Source organism: Tiliqua scincoides, chromosome 2 (assembly GCF_035046505.1).
Source record: "Tiliqua scincoides isolate rTilSci1 chromosome 2, rTilSci1.hap2, whole genome shotgun sequence".
NCBI classification, from domain to species: domain Eukaryota; kingdom Metazoa; phylum Chordata; class Lepidosauria; order Squamata; family Scincidae; genus Tiliqua; species Tiliqua scincoides.
The window spans coordinates 174,539,709-174,556,130 of NC_089822.1; the positions used below are offsets into that span (position 1 = coordinate 174,539,709).

At 42.0% G+C, this 16,422-nt stretch overlaps 1 protein-coding gene across 1 annotated transcript in view; it reads right to left on the reverse strand.

Moving 5' to 3' along the window:
- Positions 1-16,422, reverse strand: part of SLIT3 (slit guidance ligand 3) — a 534,848-nt gene that overhangs the window by 143,733 nt on the left and 374,693 nt on the right. Inside the window, exons 15-18 of the mRNA XM_066612910.1 lie at positions 15,755-15,905; positions 13,702-13,776; positions 2,501-2,644; positions 850-993 (exon numbers count right to left, since the gene is read on the reverse strand). Of these exons, the coding sequence (XP_066469007.1) occupies positions 850-993; positions 2,501-2,644; positions 13,702-13,776; positions 15,755-15,905 (514 nt within the window). The remainder of the gene's footprint in view (positions 1-849; positions 994-2,500; positions 2,645-13,701; positions 13,777-15,754; positions 15,906-16,422) is intronic.

Here is a 16,422-nt window from a genome sequence, read left to right on the forward strand (position 1 = left end):
ATAGGGACCATTATGGGTGATCTTGCATTCCCCTTTGCCTGGCCTTCAACACAAGCTGAGGTACGGTTGCTTACTCATGAGTAAACTTGAATGTGTGGCTTCGTTTCACTTTCCATAGGGCTCAGTACATTCATCAGCTTAGAGGGAGGGACTTCCTCCTCGAGTGTTTTTTGGGGGGGGCTGCGTTCCTTGGATTGGGACCATTCTGGTGGCATGAGATTCCTTTTGGCCTGCCCTCTGCAATGGACCAAGGTATGTTCACCTAATCACAAGTGAATGCACGATGTGGCTCAGTTTTACTTTCCATAGGGCTCCATGCACTTCCTTCTCAGCAATCATCTTGTCAGCTTCATGACCCACCAACAGACCCACAGTTTGAGAAATCCTGTAATAACTTATTTCACAGTTTTATTGTGCTAATGAAAGTGAAGTGTTTGGTACACTCTCAAGCACTATATAGTTGATGATGATGATGATGATGATGATGATGATGATGATGATGATGAAGACAACAACAATGATGATTCTGTAAAACTGACAGGATGGTGTAGTGATCCTAGTGTTGGACTTAGACCTGGAAAAGCCAGTTTCAAATCTCTGCTCACCACGAAGCTTCCTACATGACCTTGGGCCAGTCACTATCTCTCAGCCTCACCTACCTCACAGGGTTGTTGTGAGGATAAAAGGAAAGAAGAAACTATGTACACCACTTTGAGTTCCTTGGAGGAAGAACGGTATAAAAAACCCCAATATTTTACCCCACTTCCTTGCTTTAATGTAATTAAATTAAAACAACTATTGAAACCAAGTTCATCATTTACTGTGGCAAAAAAAAAAAAAATTACTTACATTGTAGATAAAGAAACAAGTGTATTGAAGGCTCCTGGTGTGATTGTTGTTATCCGATTGTCATACAGAGAGAGCAATCTTACTGAGCTCAATCCTGTGAACGTGTCATTGTTTACACAACTGATCATGTTGCTCCTGAGCATCCTGAAAAGATTAAAACCTAGCATTAGAATATCTTTACTGAAAGGGGGAGGGAGAAAGGAGACACAAGGAAGATAATGTTTGGAGAAGTAATCAAAACGCAATGTGCTAACTAGGGATTAGCCAATGCACAGAGATATCCACAAAACTCATATTCCCTGGTTTGGAAATTAAAACTCTGGGGCACAATGCTTGCCTCAAATACAAAGCATCTATTACATTTCCACCATTCTTTCCTTGTTCAGGTTCCCTTCCACCAAGCCCACCCAATCCTACCTTTCCACTCACATGTCCACAACCTCATTCCACACAAGATGTACAGCAGCAGTGGACAGACTAGTTAAGGAAAAAACTTCACTTTCCAGTGCAAAAGAATTTGCAAGCAGTTTGGACTGCTGGGAAAATGTGATTTCCTTGCAAAAGAACCCTTAGCTTGAGGGAAGACATTTGTATCCACAGTTCAAAAAAATGAGTAACACCACAGCTCATTTATGGCACAAAAGAAAACATGAGGAAATGCCTCACTTCTTATTATGTGCAGGCTTTAACAAATGCCTGACAGCACAGTCCTATATATTTTGCTTAGACGTTAGTACCACTGTATGATACAATGGTGCTTACTCCCAGGTAACTGTGTACAGCAGGGGTGTCCAAAGTTTTTGGCTGGAGGGCCACATCAGCTCTCTGACACTGTGTCGGGGGCCGGGGAAAAAAAGAATTAATTTACATTTAAAATTTGAATAAATTTGCATAAGTTTACATAAATTAATATATTAAAGATGAACTTATATGAATATAAAAGGCCGTGCGCAAAACAAGACTGGCCTTTCCTTTTCTGCCTCTGCTGCATCACAGACATGAAACAGCAAGCAGTGGAGGGAGCCCTCATCCCACAGCTCACGCGCGAGGTCAAACAGTCGCCCTCACGCTGAGAGCAGCTGCGTCGGGCCATTGTGGGCTCCAACAAATCTCCAGAGGGCCAGAGGCTCATTGGAGACTGGGGGCTCCCTGAGGGCCATATTGAGAAGCCTCGAGGGCCACATGTGGCCCCAGGGCCGGGGTTTGGGCACCCTGGTGTACAGGATTGCAACCTAAGGCTGCAATCCTACACGCAATTATATAGAAGTAAGTCTCATTGAACTGAATAAGATTTACTTTTGAGCAGACATGAAAAGGATTGTGCTGAATGTTAACTTTTCAAGCTAGAAAACCATATGCTTGATCCAAGACTCAGTTCTGTAGGAAGAGGAACACAGGGTTTGAGTAAACAGATATTCGGTATAGACAGAAATATTGAACAAGCAAAAATCATAGAAGATCAAATGAACAAAGAGATCAGTGACTTAGAGATCTATGCATACACCAAGTGTTGTTTTTGTCCCAAACAGCCTGATAGCAAAACCAGCAGGACTGATTGAGCGTGATCAAACAACCGCTAGATGCACAAAGCAATGGGGCTCCCCCCCCCCACTGCTGTGATCTAGGAAAGGCAAGCAGGTTTTAGACTTACAGTGTCTTGAGCCCTGTAAGGCCTCTAAACATTCGTCCATGCACGGATTCCAGCTGATTCCCTGTCAGCATCAGTTCCTGCACCCCTGCTGCCCCATCAAAAGTGCCTTCGCGGATCTCTTTTATCTTGTTGTTACTCAGGTTTCTAAAATGGGTAACAAAAGACAAGCAATATTATTTGACAATGCTGTACAAGTTTCTATAGCACAAACACAGGCAGGTTTGCGCTTGGCAGTGAAGAAAAAATGCCAGCACAGTGTGAAAGAATGGGCCTGGGGTATTCTCTGGTGCCAAAATTTCCCTCTTTTTCAACTCTTCTCACACCTCCCAATATTTTGCAAGTTTTTTTTACAGGAAGAACATAAAACCCTCAATGCATCTGCCAGCATATCTGACTTCAATTCCTGTATAACTTCAGCAGAATGCTACTTTAGACAGTGACATTGTGCTAGTGCAGCAGTAAAGTCACCCCCCGCCCCCTTCTAAGCATGCATTTGTTTTTGGACTGGGACACAAATTTCTCTTTCAAGTATTCTTTTGCAGAACAGGATCCCCTGAAAAGTGGTTGTGAGAAATACAAAAAATCAGAAGCTCATAGCAAACAAATAGTATTAACATTTGTCAACCAAGCATATATGCAAATCAACATGCATTGCCTTATTTATGACATACTACCTCTAGTAGTAGTATGATTCAAAAAGGTGTTTTCAGTTGGACTAATTCATTCTTTACAGGAGGAATATGGCCCTTAAAGTATCATGACCATAGTTATCATCTAACTGCATATGTCAGTACTGGTATTACTCCTTATGATTGTATATAACTACTCTAATGAACTAACAATGCAATCCAATACACATCTACTCAGAGTCCACTGAGCTTTAATGGGGCATTTTCCCATGCAAACAGCCTAAATGCTTCCCATGAAATACTAAAAACAAACCAGGCTCTGCACACAGCTGGATGAAATTAAAAGACAACAAAAGGTATGGCAATAGGTATGATGCCTACCCCTACCAACTGGGCAAAGAGGTGGCTTTTAAAGAGATGGCTTATATTTAGCAGGGAACTTATAACTGCTGCATAGTGTTCTTTCCAGAGGGCGTTGTAGGTGTCTCCCTTGTGTTTCTTTTCAGATTGTGGATCCTTTTGGAACAGGAAACCATTTTCTTATTCCCACCTGAACTGCTCTGAGATTTTTAAATGAAGGGGAAGCTTGGGAGGGGGGTATAAGAGTTGCATATTCAAATATTGTTTAGAGGTGAGCAATGCTTGCATACTATTCTAGCACAAAAATATGGCACATTCATCCTGGGCACCCTGATGTAGGCATAGAAGGGTGGGGTAGTGGGGTATAATAGCCCAATTCTACCCTAGCACCCACAGCTACAGCAGCAAACCAAACCGCTGTATCCTATAGGGCCAGGGAAGCAGCACCATGTAACAGCCAGGCGGCCTCAATAGGTCTCCTTGGATCTGCGCCTGTTACTGAGTGGGAGCAGAAAACTGAGGAGACCCGTGTTCGGCTTCCTGACCTGGGATGGGAGTTGGGATATGGTGGCAGAACCTGCTGCCATCTCTGCCCCAATCCGCTCCTCCCCTCTCCCTTGCCCCGCCCTCACCCACCCAATTCTGCCCTCTTCCTGTCCTCCCCCTACCTTGAAAAGCCCTGCGGCAGGCCGCCAGCCAACCTCACTGTTGGCCGTTGTCACTGCCAGGAGCTCCCAATGTCTGTCTTTGGGTGCTGAGGCACAGTGCTGGCACAAAAGTTCCTTCCGGCACCTTTGCAGCAGCCTAGGTCAGTGGCACTGGTGGAGTGCCAGCACCACAGCCCATAGGATTGGGCCCTAAACCTTTTAATTAAATAAACTGTAGTCATTGCCTACAGGCCAGGGATGATCTAGTTTACATGCAAAAAATTTGCAGTGGTCATCACTGAGTGAAAATAATGTTGAAGGCTGAAGCTGGACCATGTGAGTAACTGATAGCCTGGTTTCTGTCTCCTAAACAGCAGAGACAGCCTGGCTGCACAGCTTGTGACCCATCACCTTTCTTACTGTCTGAGTTAACAAGGGAGGGAAGTGTCGGCTACAATAAAAGCACAAAAATAACCACAATAATATGAGCTCATTTTTCCTTTAGTCTCTGAAAACAGTTTCATGCATTTTACTTCTATCTATAGGATAAAGATTAGACTTTATGGTCAATGTCAGGGAAAGCCCAGAAACTATGTTATGACAGATGAATTTCATCTGATGCTCAACTGTTGCCTGATGAAAAACTTAGTTAAGCATCTCTTTTGAATCTTCAGATTATGTAAGAGTTCTTGTCACCATATCTGGGTCTTACTGCAACTGGGGACCAATTATCCAATTACATTTTAAAAGCACAGGTAGCTTTAACTTTTTCAGGGATGGTGCCCTTCTGCTAGCTTTTAAGTGTCACTAAACATGTTTTTATTCTGCAAGACATTTCGATGAATGTTATGTTCAGCAGTTGGATTGTGGATTGGTTTTAAATGCTTTTGCTTTTAATCTAAGTTTTTAGTGTATGTACTATATTATATTTTATGTTGATTTTTAACACATTTTTAACCTTAAATGTGCTTTTACAGGAAGGGCAGGCTAAGAATCCCTTTAATTCTTATTTTTTAATTCTTAAATCCATATGCATATGAATGCCGACATCCTGAATTGGTATACTGGAATGCACAGAGCAGATTCAGACTTCAATTCATCATGTCATGGCAACCAGGACATGAATTATTTGGTGTGAGCTGATGTAGCAAGAAGGTTTCTGAGGCTGCCACAGGTTGAGATGGTTGTGTGAACAGACCCTTACTTGATACAAGGTAAGTTCAAATGATTATCATTATAGCTCAGGCTGAAAGTATGTAATGCAGACAATCAAAAGTTAAGATGCAGCTGTGGTGGAAACACAGTTAATGAATACTCCCCTACATCTATAGGGCTTTGGGTTTGTATCTCAGCAGCACCCTTTAACATGCCCCAAAGTAAACATTTGAAATCTGGAGAATTTCAAAAACAGTTTTTAAGCTGTTCATGGTTAGGGGGGGAAAAAGCACAGATAAAACACACAAGGCCATGAGAACATTTCAAATACTTCCCTGTATTATGGTTTCTTTCTCTACAAATTATGCGTACTCCTCATCTTTTAGAGCACTAATGTGCACCCCTGCTTTACTACTAAAACCACAACTGGCCAGAAATCCACTACAACCACTCCTTAATGCCATACCTCACAGGTGAAGAAGGTTGCACTTAAGCTGTCTGTGAAGGCTCTAGAAATATTTTCAATGTGCATCCACCTCAGCATTTTAGTATTATATTCAGATATTCTTTTCCTACTAAAGGCTTGCAGTTCACATTTATCAGAAGCAGGCACCTAATGGCTTTTCAGTATTCATGCTGAGCTATCATGTAAATTTGTACCAAGGGACTTCTTAAAAGCAGGAACAGTTGACCCTGAAATCAATTGTGTCAATGAATCCTTTGGGGCCACTTAAACACATGACTTATTGACAGAACAGACAAAGGCTCCAAGTGAAGCTACTCATATAGACCGTTACTGCATACCAATTTCTTTTTGGTCAACTTATCTAACTGAATACCCATTCACTTGCTTCCTTTCTATTGTGGGCAAAGCAAATGGGGAAAGTTGATTAGGTTTCACCCACTTGGAGATCTTCTTGCTTAGATAGCTACCCTTATCTATGGAGGAGCTACTTTCCCTGCCCACCAAGGGGCACCTTTTTGGCTATGTTTTTCCTTTTTGGGGGGATCTGAAACTCTGCAGTCCGAACTCACTTCAACAGGGACATGCGGTATGGGAGTAGTAGGTGAGGCAAAACCATCCTGTTTTAATCTGTGGAAAACCACTGCAGACGCCACCACCCATTTACACCTGAGGAGGTGCTCCTTTTTCCCAAGTAAGTGGGTGTAAGAAGAGCTTCCTCAGGTGCAAGCAGGTGGAGGCAGTTGCAGTGCTTTTCCACAGACTACAATGGGGCGGTTCAGCTTGACCTGCCACCACCACACAGCACATCCCTGCACTTCAAAGAAAGACATTGTACCCCAGTTTACCCAGTAGATTAAGAGCCCAGTCCTATTCTTCTCCCTGCCAATGCAGCAGCACTGAAAAGGCTACCGTTGAATCCTTGGGGAGGGGGGCAGTTGCAGAAGTCTTCTTTGGGTAAGGGAACATTACCCTTATCCAGGGGCAAGCCTCTGCAGTGTGGACAGGTCTACTTGTACATGTGCTAGCAAAATTACTGGCACAGGTTCACTTGGATCCATGCAGCAGGATCAGGAAGAGGGCTAGGATTCAGCAGATGCCACTGCCACCAAACCTGCCCCCTTCCCTCCTGCCATGCTGAGGGGAATGCCAACTTATCTGCCTTGGTAACTCTGCCTGGATCCACTAGTGCACAGAGGAAGACTCTGGCCTTCCTGCTGGCACTCTGGCAGTATAGGCACATGCTGCTAGACTGTTGTTTATGACAGCCTTGCCAGTCAGTGCTTGAGGAACTCTCATTCTGCCAACAAGGTGGCTGATAGGGGATTTCCTCCATTCTTCCTCTAATCCTTGTAACAACTCCCAGTCCTTTCTAACATGCTTCATTTCCCAGTGTCCTTTTTAAACCTCCCCTTAACCTTCTCCTTCTCTCTTGTGGGTCTTCTCTGGCAGAGGACACTCACCCCAGCTGGCATACCTACTGTCACTCTCTTTCCCACCCTCACTTATCTGTGCCTCTCCAAACAGAGCTATTGACCAATATTCTATTTACCCACAACAACTTAAATCTCTGCACAACTGATCCGACAAGTAAACGTTACCTTTTTCTTGTTTCTCTATATAAAGTCTATTTTCCTTCTATTTTGTGGTTACTGTTAGCCTAACTGGGGGCACTCTGAGGCTGCTATTCAGTCAATGGTCCCAAAACAGCCATATGCTGCATTTTGGCTTCAATTCATTCAATTTGGTTTTAATTCAGGGCCAGGCAAACCTGAGTCTAAAACTATATGTGTACATGTATAGTGTAGACACAAGTACATGTGTAGTATAGTCACAAGTGTGTGTATGAAAGTAATGTTGCCAACAACTATTGTCTTCATTCTTGGGATGATCTATTTGTTGTTTCCAATTTTAATGTCTTTCTCTCTCTGTCTAAGCAGGAGTTCCTCATTTTCCATCTATCTCTTATAGCTGGTTTCAAAGTACAGTGCTTCCTTTCTCTCTTCTCTGCATCCTCTCTTAGAACTTCTTAGTTGCTAAGCATACAGCTTGCATATAGCCTCTGAAAATGTCCTTTGAAAATAAGTTTTTTTGGCGAGGCCTGAAGACCCTGCTCTTTAAACAAGTCTTCTGATTCCATGGCCTTTTTAACACTTTTATACATCTTTTAGTTTCTTTTTGACAGACTGGATTCCTCTGTGATTTTGCTGTTTTATGCTCTTTTTATTCTGACTTTATTCTGACTACTGTTTTTATGGCCTCTGTTAATGTGTTTTTAATATGTTTTTATCTGTGTTAAATCATGCTTTTAAAAATTGTTTTTTACATGTTGTAAGCCACCCTGGGTCCCTTTCAGGGAGAAGGGTGGGATACAAATAAAGTTTATTAATTATTATTATTATTACTTTCTGTCGCTTCTGCTTGGTTTTAGTGCTTTGCTCCTATGTCTAATATTGTAATTAATTCTTCAATAAGCCCCATTCTAGTTATTCTTTAATCCTGTCTCTTGTATAACTGCTTATGTGTCAATATATATTTGGGATGAACCAAGGGTGAGCTTTTCCACTACTTCTGTCATTTTCACACGCAAATAGTATGTCCTCTACAATTCTATTTCATGGTTAATGATGTGTGGAATAACTGTCAGTGCCTCATTCAAACAGGTACCTCTGATTTAAGGTTGTACATCCTATTGCATTTCCTCTGTATTTTCTTGGTTAGTATGAAAAAGGATTGCCCATGTTTGAACAGTTTGTAACTATGGCTTTAACAATGTATCCGCAACAATTAGAAGGTGATCATGCTTAATTCCCTGCTATAAAAATCTTTCCCTTCTGATTTCTACCCAACCCATCTGTGTTAAAAGAATAAGAGTGGTCAGATAAAGCACTTTTTATTTCTGTGCAGTTGACACACAATGATACCACAAAAACAAAATCTTCAAAACACAAGTACTGTGAGGGTTCCACTTCTCATTCTTCTAATTCCAGTGGACAATATACAGCGGAATTAGAATTGTCCAGTTACCATTATAACTGGTGTGGGATCCATCTGAACAAAATCTGAACTGTTTGAACAAAACATCTGATCCATCTGGCCACAGTGAAAAAGCAGCTCTATGTTGTAGCAAAACAAGCAATACTGTTACTCTATAAATTGCTATATATACTGGCAATGTGTTAACAGTACAACAGCAAAACAACAGGCACTCTACTCAGAAATACTATCTTGTAGCAATTTCCTACTCAGAAATACTATCTTGTAGCAATTTCCTACCATGGAGAGGGCCTCCTTCATGGACATGGACAAAGGGAAGAAGAGTTCAAAGGCAATATCCAAGCACTGATTTATGAGAAATCTGCATTCCTTGAATGTTAAATAGCCTTAGACTCTATTTTTAAAAAGTGAATAAGTTTCAGAATTCCAGATGAGGAGAGGTGGTGGTTAACAACATTAATAACATTAAAAACAAGCCTGATTAATGGTTTTTTGGAAGTGCTCTTCTGGATTGAACATCACAATACGATGCACCAAATATTCTCTCTACAGTGGGATAAAGATAGCACACAGGTAAAGGAGGACAAAATATCCCAGCTAATTAAAAAAAAACAACCTTGAGAGCTTCCTGCTTGGAGGCCTCTATGTTAAATCAGAATGAGGCAATTTTTATGAAGAACCGCAGAGCATTATGACCTCTTGCTGCCAGAATACAGACATCTGAACTGCACCTGTACTCTTACATGCTTATCTTCTGCCATGAGTAGATCGTGAAGAATTTATTGCTTCATAAGACATAAAATGGTAAAAGGGAACATGGCTGTTCTGTGCTATATTTATTGCACAGCAATGCTGTTTGTCCAACTGTTCCTGGTCTTTAACAGCAACATGCAAATAGAGGAAAGGTACAGTACCAGTCTCTTAAAGTCTTTCATGAAATAAACAAAGGAAAGAACTATCTATTTCCAATAAGCACAACACTAAAGAGTGGACAGATGACATTTGGAAATCCTGATATAAGTTGCCCTTGAGAATTTCTGGACCTCAACTGATAGCATAACCCTACAGCTACTTACTCTACAAAGCAATATAACTCATTAAGTTTGAGTCTTAAGTGCTACTAATTATCAATTACTAATTGGGGATAGAATCCAAGTCAGCTTTGGATCCTGAACCTTATATAATCTGATATGAATACTGAGACCAGGTGCTAAAGCGCAAATATGGAAAAAGAAAAAAGGAGAAATCAGTACAGTCGTGCCTCTTTTTCCACAAAGGTTCTGTTCCCAGAACCCCACAAATGCTGAAACCTGTGGATATTGAAATCTGTGGGTCAGAGTACACTAACCCTCTGGATGTGACCAGAGCTGTGCTGTGGTTGCTTTCAGAGGCCCTGCTGAGGAAAGATCTTCTCTGGAAGGCCTCCTGAGGATCGGGAAGGCCACGCCAGTCTCCCTGAAGGGACTCTGAACATGACCAGAGCACAGCTCGGAGATCAGGTAAATCCATGGGCTCGGGACCCGCGATGAAGTAAAACTGTGTGTCCCAAATCTATGGACAGGAGGCACGGCCTGTACATAAATATAACAATTATGTGATCTGCATCTGGTTATCCAACTATTATGGATTCTTTTTTCTTCTACAGCCTAAGAATGTGGAGAGGATTTTTTGGATTACATGCTTTTGTGTGTGTGCGTGTTCGCATCAACTGCATCACTTCATGTCTCAATTAGACCTACTATGGTTACCTATGCATTAGTTACAACAAAGTTGCGCTATTGTAATGTGCTGTATGAGACACTGTCCGTGAAATCCACTTGAAAACAAATTTTGTTGCACAATTCTTGACTGGTGCTCAAAGGAATCATGTCACTGCTATTACATCAATTACACTGGCTTCTAGTCTGTTTCACGTGCACGTTCTTATTTTTAAAGGAAATAATGCATCGCTTCCCAAACTTTTTAGCACCACAATCCACCTCATCCTCCATGGTGGGTCACAATGTGATGCTCCCTGTAGAGCCGCAATGCCTTATTCAAGCCCACAGAGGCTGCTTCTGGGTCACTCCGGGCAACTAAGCCATTCCATTGGCCTATGTAGGCCCTAGTGCATATGAGGTTGCAAACCACTGCACATTCAGTCATGACCACCAGTGGGTCACAATCCACAATTTGAGAAAGGCTGCTTTAATGGTTTAGGATCAGTGTACTTAAAGACTTGCCTTCCCCTTCAAATTAAACAGCCCATCACTTGAGGTCTAATAATAATAATAATAATAATACAGGTATTTATATACTGCCTTTCTTGGTCTTTATTCAAGACTTTATTCAAGGCGGTTTACATAGGCAGGCTTATTTAAATCCCCATAGGGATTTTTACAATTGAAAGAAGGCTCTATCTTTCAAGAGCCACAACAATTCAGATGTTTCGTTCTAATCTGGCCTCGATCCTGGCCTCCATCCTCCCACGCTCAGAGCAGATGGAATAGCTCGGCTTCAGCTTGTCAGCTGCTTCAAGGTCGCACGGTGCCAGTGGCCTCAAACTGTTGACCTTGTGGATGTTATCTTCAGGCAAATGGAGGCTCTACCCTCTAGACCAGACCTCCTGCTCCTAATTGGTTCCTCCTCTGTATACCACCACCACCATAAGTTCAGTTGGGGTGACAAGGGAGGGCCTTCTCTGTGGTGGTATCTCTCATGTGGAACTCCCTACCAGTGAAGAGCAGGATGGGTCCCTCCTCCCCAGCATTCCAATGAGAGTTGAAAACCCATCTTTTATGGTCGCATTTGCGTTTTGGCTTTTGTTTCTTTTTAATGTTTTGTTGTGTCTGAGTGTGTGGATGGATGGGTGGGTGTGTGGCGAAAGAGAGTGAGAGAGAGAACATAATTTTACTGGTTTATTTAATATATTTTACCTTGCCTTTCCCCATTAATGTGAGTGAAATATTATATCTGTACAAAATTGGTGGATCTTGTTTTTTTTTTTTTGTATACCTCCTTGCCTGAACTTTTATCTTCTTATCAGTATTATCTTGTTTATTTGAATTGATTGAAAGCTGCCTTGTGTGGTTCCTATTTGGAGGGAAAGGGTAAAAATTCTTTAAACAAATTAATAAAATAGAAATAAAGAAACTGCAGGTATCAGGTACAGGCAACACAATTTTCATACATTATGAATGCATTTATGATGTGACTACAGTCTAGCAAGCTCAAAAGCAAGAAAGGATGGTCCAATCTGCCATGCTACAAAATTTAACATATATTCAACAACATGCTAGATGTTTTTAAAGGTAAGTTTTGTCAAGGCTGCAGAGCACAATACAAGAGGTCACATGTCTAAGAACTACAACACATACTTTTCTTACTTAGTCTACTTTCTGTATAGGAAAAGGAGCATAAACCATATTGTATGAAGTGTGGTGTGTTATTTTCTCCATGAAAACTGTGAACAATTAGCAGGATAATCAGCTAACCAAGAATACATTCACAGCAAACAAGAAATGGACAATATATCAGACAACACTGCCTAAGACAATGGTAACTAGGTTAGGTCTACTAGGACAGTCATTTTACAAGAAAAAAAATGGGAAGCCTCAACATAGTCGTAAGAAAAAAACAACTTTTTTCCTGAGTCAGAAAAGTATGCTGATTAACATATTTATATCAAAATCAAACTGGAGGAAGCTTTCCATTTTGGGGTATCATAGCTGATTTTTACTTGGGGCAATGTGAACAGTTAAGTGAACATAAGTGGATATCTATTGCTCTGATCCACTTAAAATGTATGTCAAATTAAAGCCAAATTAACTCTTATTGATGCATCCTGTGCCACTGTCAAGAATTCCAGGCAGCCATAATGCTAAACATGGTAAAAGAATTGATCTATTACACAATTACACACTTCATTATTTCTCTAAAGGTCATTGTTTCAATTATTGTAGCTATAGGTTGTTCCAGAACATGTTCCAGAACAAAAATCCACAAGAAGCCTTGTTTAAAGAACTGTTCGCAATTATAGAAACTTTACATTGTTCAAAATTATATTTTTATTACAATTTTTAAGAAGTTATTTTTGCTGTTAAATTAATTTGTTTTTTGTAATTTCTATAACTACCAAATTTCCCGATAGATCAATACTATTTTTTCATTAGGTTTTTCCTAAAACTCAAAAGTAACTGCTGACTTGGATGGTGAAGCAATATGCCACCTCTGTTGAACCTGTCTTATTAACTATATAAGAGCAAACTGTGATACTAGATTCTGTGCATGTTTACTGTGAAGTTTACTCTTGAATAAATGTGCACAGGATAGCAGCCTAAAAGCCCAATCCTGAGCTCCCAAGGCACACAGCTTCAGTGGCACCGAAAACAGCTGCTGCTGCATCCTGCACACCTCGGGCTACCACAGGTGGCACCTCGGGAGAAGGGAACTTTCATCCCCTTCTCCCGGGTAAGGGAAGTAGCCTCGCAATGGGGTTACTCAATTCACTGTCGACCAAAAGGTCGGCGGTGAGGTAAAAGAGTTTGTGTAGGGTGCCTAGCCCTGCACAAACACTCTGGATCCGGTGGAGTGGAGCTTCATCAGACCCACCGCCACCCTTTCCGCTTCCTCCCTTGGCACGCCTCCTGCCCATCCTCTTCCTGCCTCCCGCCTCCGTCATGCCTCCTCCCTGCCCTCTCTCTGCCCTCCACTTGCCTCCCCAGAACGCCTCCTCCCCGCCTCCCCCCCTGCGCTTTCCTCTCCACAGCTTGGTGGTCCGTGCAACCACCGAACGGCAGAGGCCGGGCGCCCACCCAGCAGTAGCCCAGTACCAGCCATTGCTGGGCTAGCATGGGAATCGGCCCAGCATTAGGTACAGTGTGCGCTGGCGGTAAGCCGACGTGTCGAGCCTAGGATTGGGCTCTAAGTCACCCCATCTATTTTTTTAAATTAAATATAATTTTAACTTACATCTTCCTTAGGTTGGGTAGCTTCTTGAATATTCCAGTAGCTTCCAGAACAGAAATATCATTGTCATGTAGACGCCTTATGAAAAACAACAACAGAAGCATTGTAACACCTTACAATCTCAGAAGTGCCTCTGTGGCTTGCAAATTTGTCACACAAATATTAACAACAAAAACAAAGAAGTCTGGCTTGAACAATTCCTTGTCTACTGTCCTCTCTGTGCGCATCTGCACTGCAAGATCAATGCAAACACATGTGCTTCAACCACTTTGTGACATACCAGGGCTTTGTAGCTGAATTGCACGCGGAACAGTTCATCAAGACTACCCCATTAAAGAATAACTAATACCAGGGTTAACTGAACTGAAGCCGCAACTGCTGCTGTCCAACCCCCAACAAGAAAAAAAAATTGGAGTTACTTACCTTGGTCCTTCTCATGTGATCTCACATTACCAAACAGTAAGCACAAGTGATGCTGGAAACTCCCAGCATGTCCCACAGTTTGTTTCATTTAAAGAGATCCTAAACAAGCATCCAGGTAAGTGGTTGCTTTCCTCATACCCTCACTTTGCACCTTATTGTGCAGTTTAAAGGGACTGCAGAAGGAAGGAGATAAGGGAGTAGGGAAGAAGGTTGCTGCTGCTCATGCCCCCCAAAACCAAGTGGGTCATGGCAACCAGCTTCCCTACCCTCTCACTGCACTCCTTCCTTGTGTAGTTGCTTTATATTTAAAGGGACATTGCAAGGAAGAAGCAAGGTGAATGAACCATGCTGCCTGCAAGGTTTTTCTGACATGGGCAGCAGTGATCCACTTCCCTACCTACTCACCTTGCTCTTCCTAACATGGTCCCTTCAAATCACACAAGGAAGGAGTGAGGTAAGTAGGTAGAGAAGCAGATCAATGCAGGTCTATGCATGACAGGCTGGAGGTGGTGACAGACTCAGGGTGAAGGATGAAGACACCTGGAATCTGATACTATTCCCACTGTCCACTGTGAACATGAGCCGCCATGGATGTGAGCCACAGTGGATATGAACTCACTTCATGGATGGGCCAGCCCCAGCTGCTAATACTACACTTAAAGTAGTACAAGCTATGAACATATGGGGCAGCTCAGCTGAACCATCCCCACTTCCATATATTTAAAATAAGAACCCAACATGCCAGGAAGTGGATGAAGCACACACCCTCATGTTGTAAAAAGGGGGACAAAAATATTGTCTATTGTCATAATTATAATAATACAGATATTTATATACCACCTTTCTTGGTCTTTATTCAAGACTTTATTCAAGGCAGTTTACATAGGCAGGCTATATTAAATCCCCATAGGGATTTTTACAATTGAAAGAAGGTTCTATCTTCCAAGAACCACAACATTCAGATGTTTCTTTCTGATCTGGTTTCACATTCTGGCCTCCAACCTCCCACGCTCAGAGCAGATGGAATAACTTGGCTCAGCTTGTCAGCTGCTTCAAGGTCACACGGTGCCGGTGGCCTCGAACTGGCAACCTTGTGGATGTTATCTTCAGGCAAATGGAGGCCAGACCTCCTGCAGTTTGGCTTACAAATGTGTTTCTAATATTAACTGGATTGCAGACACAAGCTATAATTTTTCAGAATTGTGTTAAGAATCAGAGCAATATATTTTGAATTTATTTGGGGGGAAAACATAACAATTTTGACAAACATTTTAGAGCTTCTAAAGTAAAAGTGACTATAGGTGAGGTTGGTCCAAGGTCACCCAGTGACTGGCCCAAGGTCACCCAGGAAACTTCATGGCTGAGCATGGATTTAACACAACCCTTCCATTTAAAAGACTCTTGAAAGGAAATGAGTTGTGCAAACATTGTTCTAAAATAATGAGATTTTTAAAACATGTTTTAATTTCCTCCATAGCAGTTTAGAAAACTTCAGACTGCAGTGCAGCAGTAAGCTCCATCCATTGACCTCTAAAGCCTCTAAATGCACTGGCCACAAAATAAGAAGAAATAACAGAATTATGTTAACAGTTGGGAAACCCACATGACTCCTTGTCAGAAATACAACACTTACAGGTCTGTGGTGTATTCTGGGAGGTGACTGGGAAGTCGAGTGAGCTTTTGGTTCGAACAGTCTACAATCGTTCCCTCACAACGACACTTTTCAGGACAGATGAGATCCATAAAGCAATCCCCACTGAACTTACTCCTGTAGTCCTCTGAACCTGCAAAATTGAAATGTTTTCAGGTAAGTAGCTGCATTATAAAATAACTGAATCAAATTGGTAATAGAAAGGCAAGCGTGGCAGTGGTTGTGACCAGGGGCAGGCAGGAGGGTTCCTGAGTGTCCAAAGTGCAGGGCACACTTGTGCTGCATAGTAGCTTACCCAAATTACTTCAATATAGTCCTAGAGACTGAGATCTGTTCCCATTTCTTAGAAGAGTGTTTAAGATGCCTTTTCCCCTTATAGAAAATATTTTCTGGATAGTAATTGCCCCATGGCAAATGATGTCTTAGACCAGGGCTCTCCAAACCCCGGCCCATGGCCCAGATCTGAGGTTTGGAGAAAGCTCTCTCCCCCATGATCAGCGCTTACCATTCTGCATCCTTGTACCCAGATCAACTTGAAAGAAATGCAGCACCATAACAGAAGAGTAAGTGCTGCTTGAGACGGGGAGGGCTTTTTCGGAACACAGCAGTTTCCAGTTTGGAGACTGCTGTCTTAGGGCGCAATCCAAATT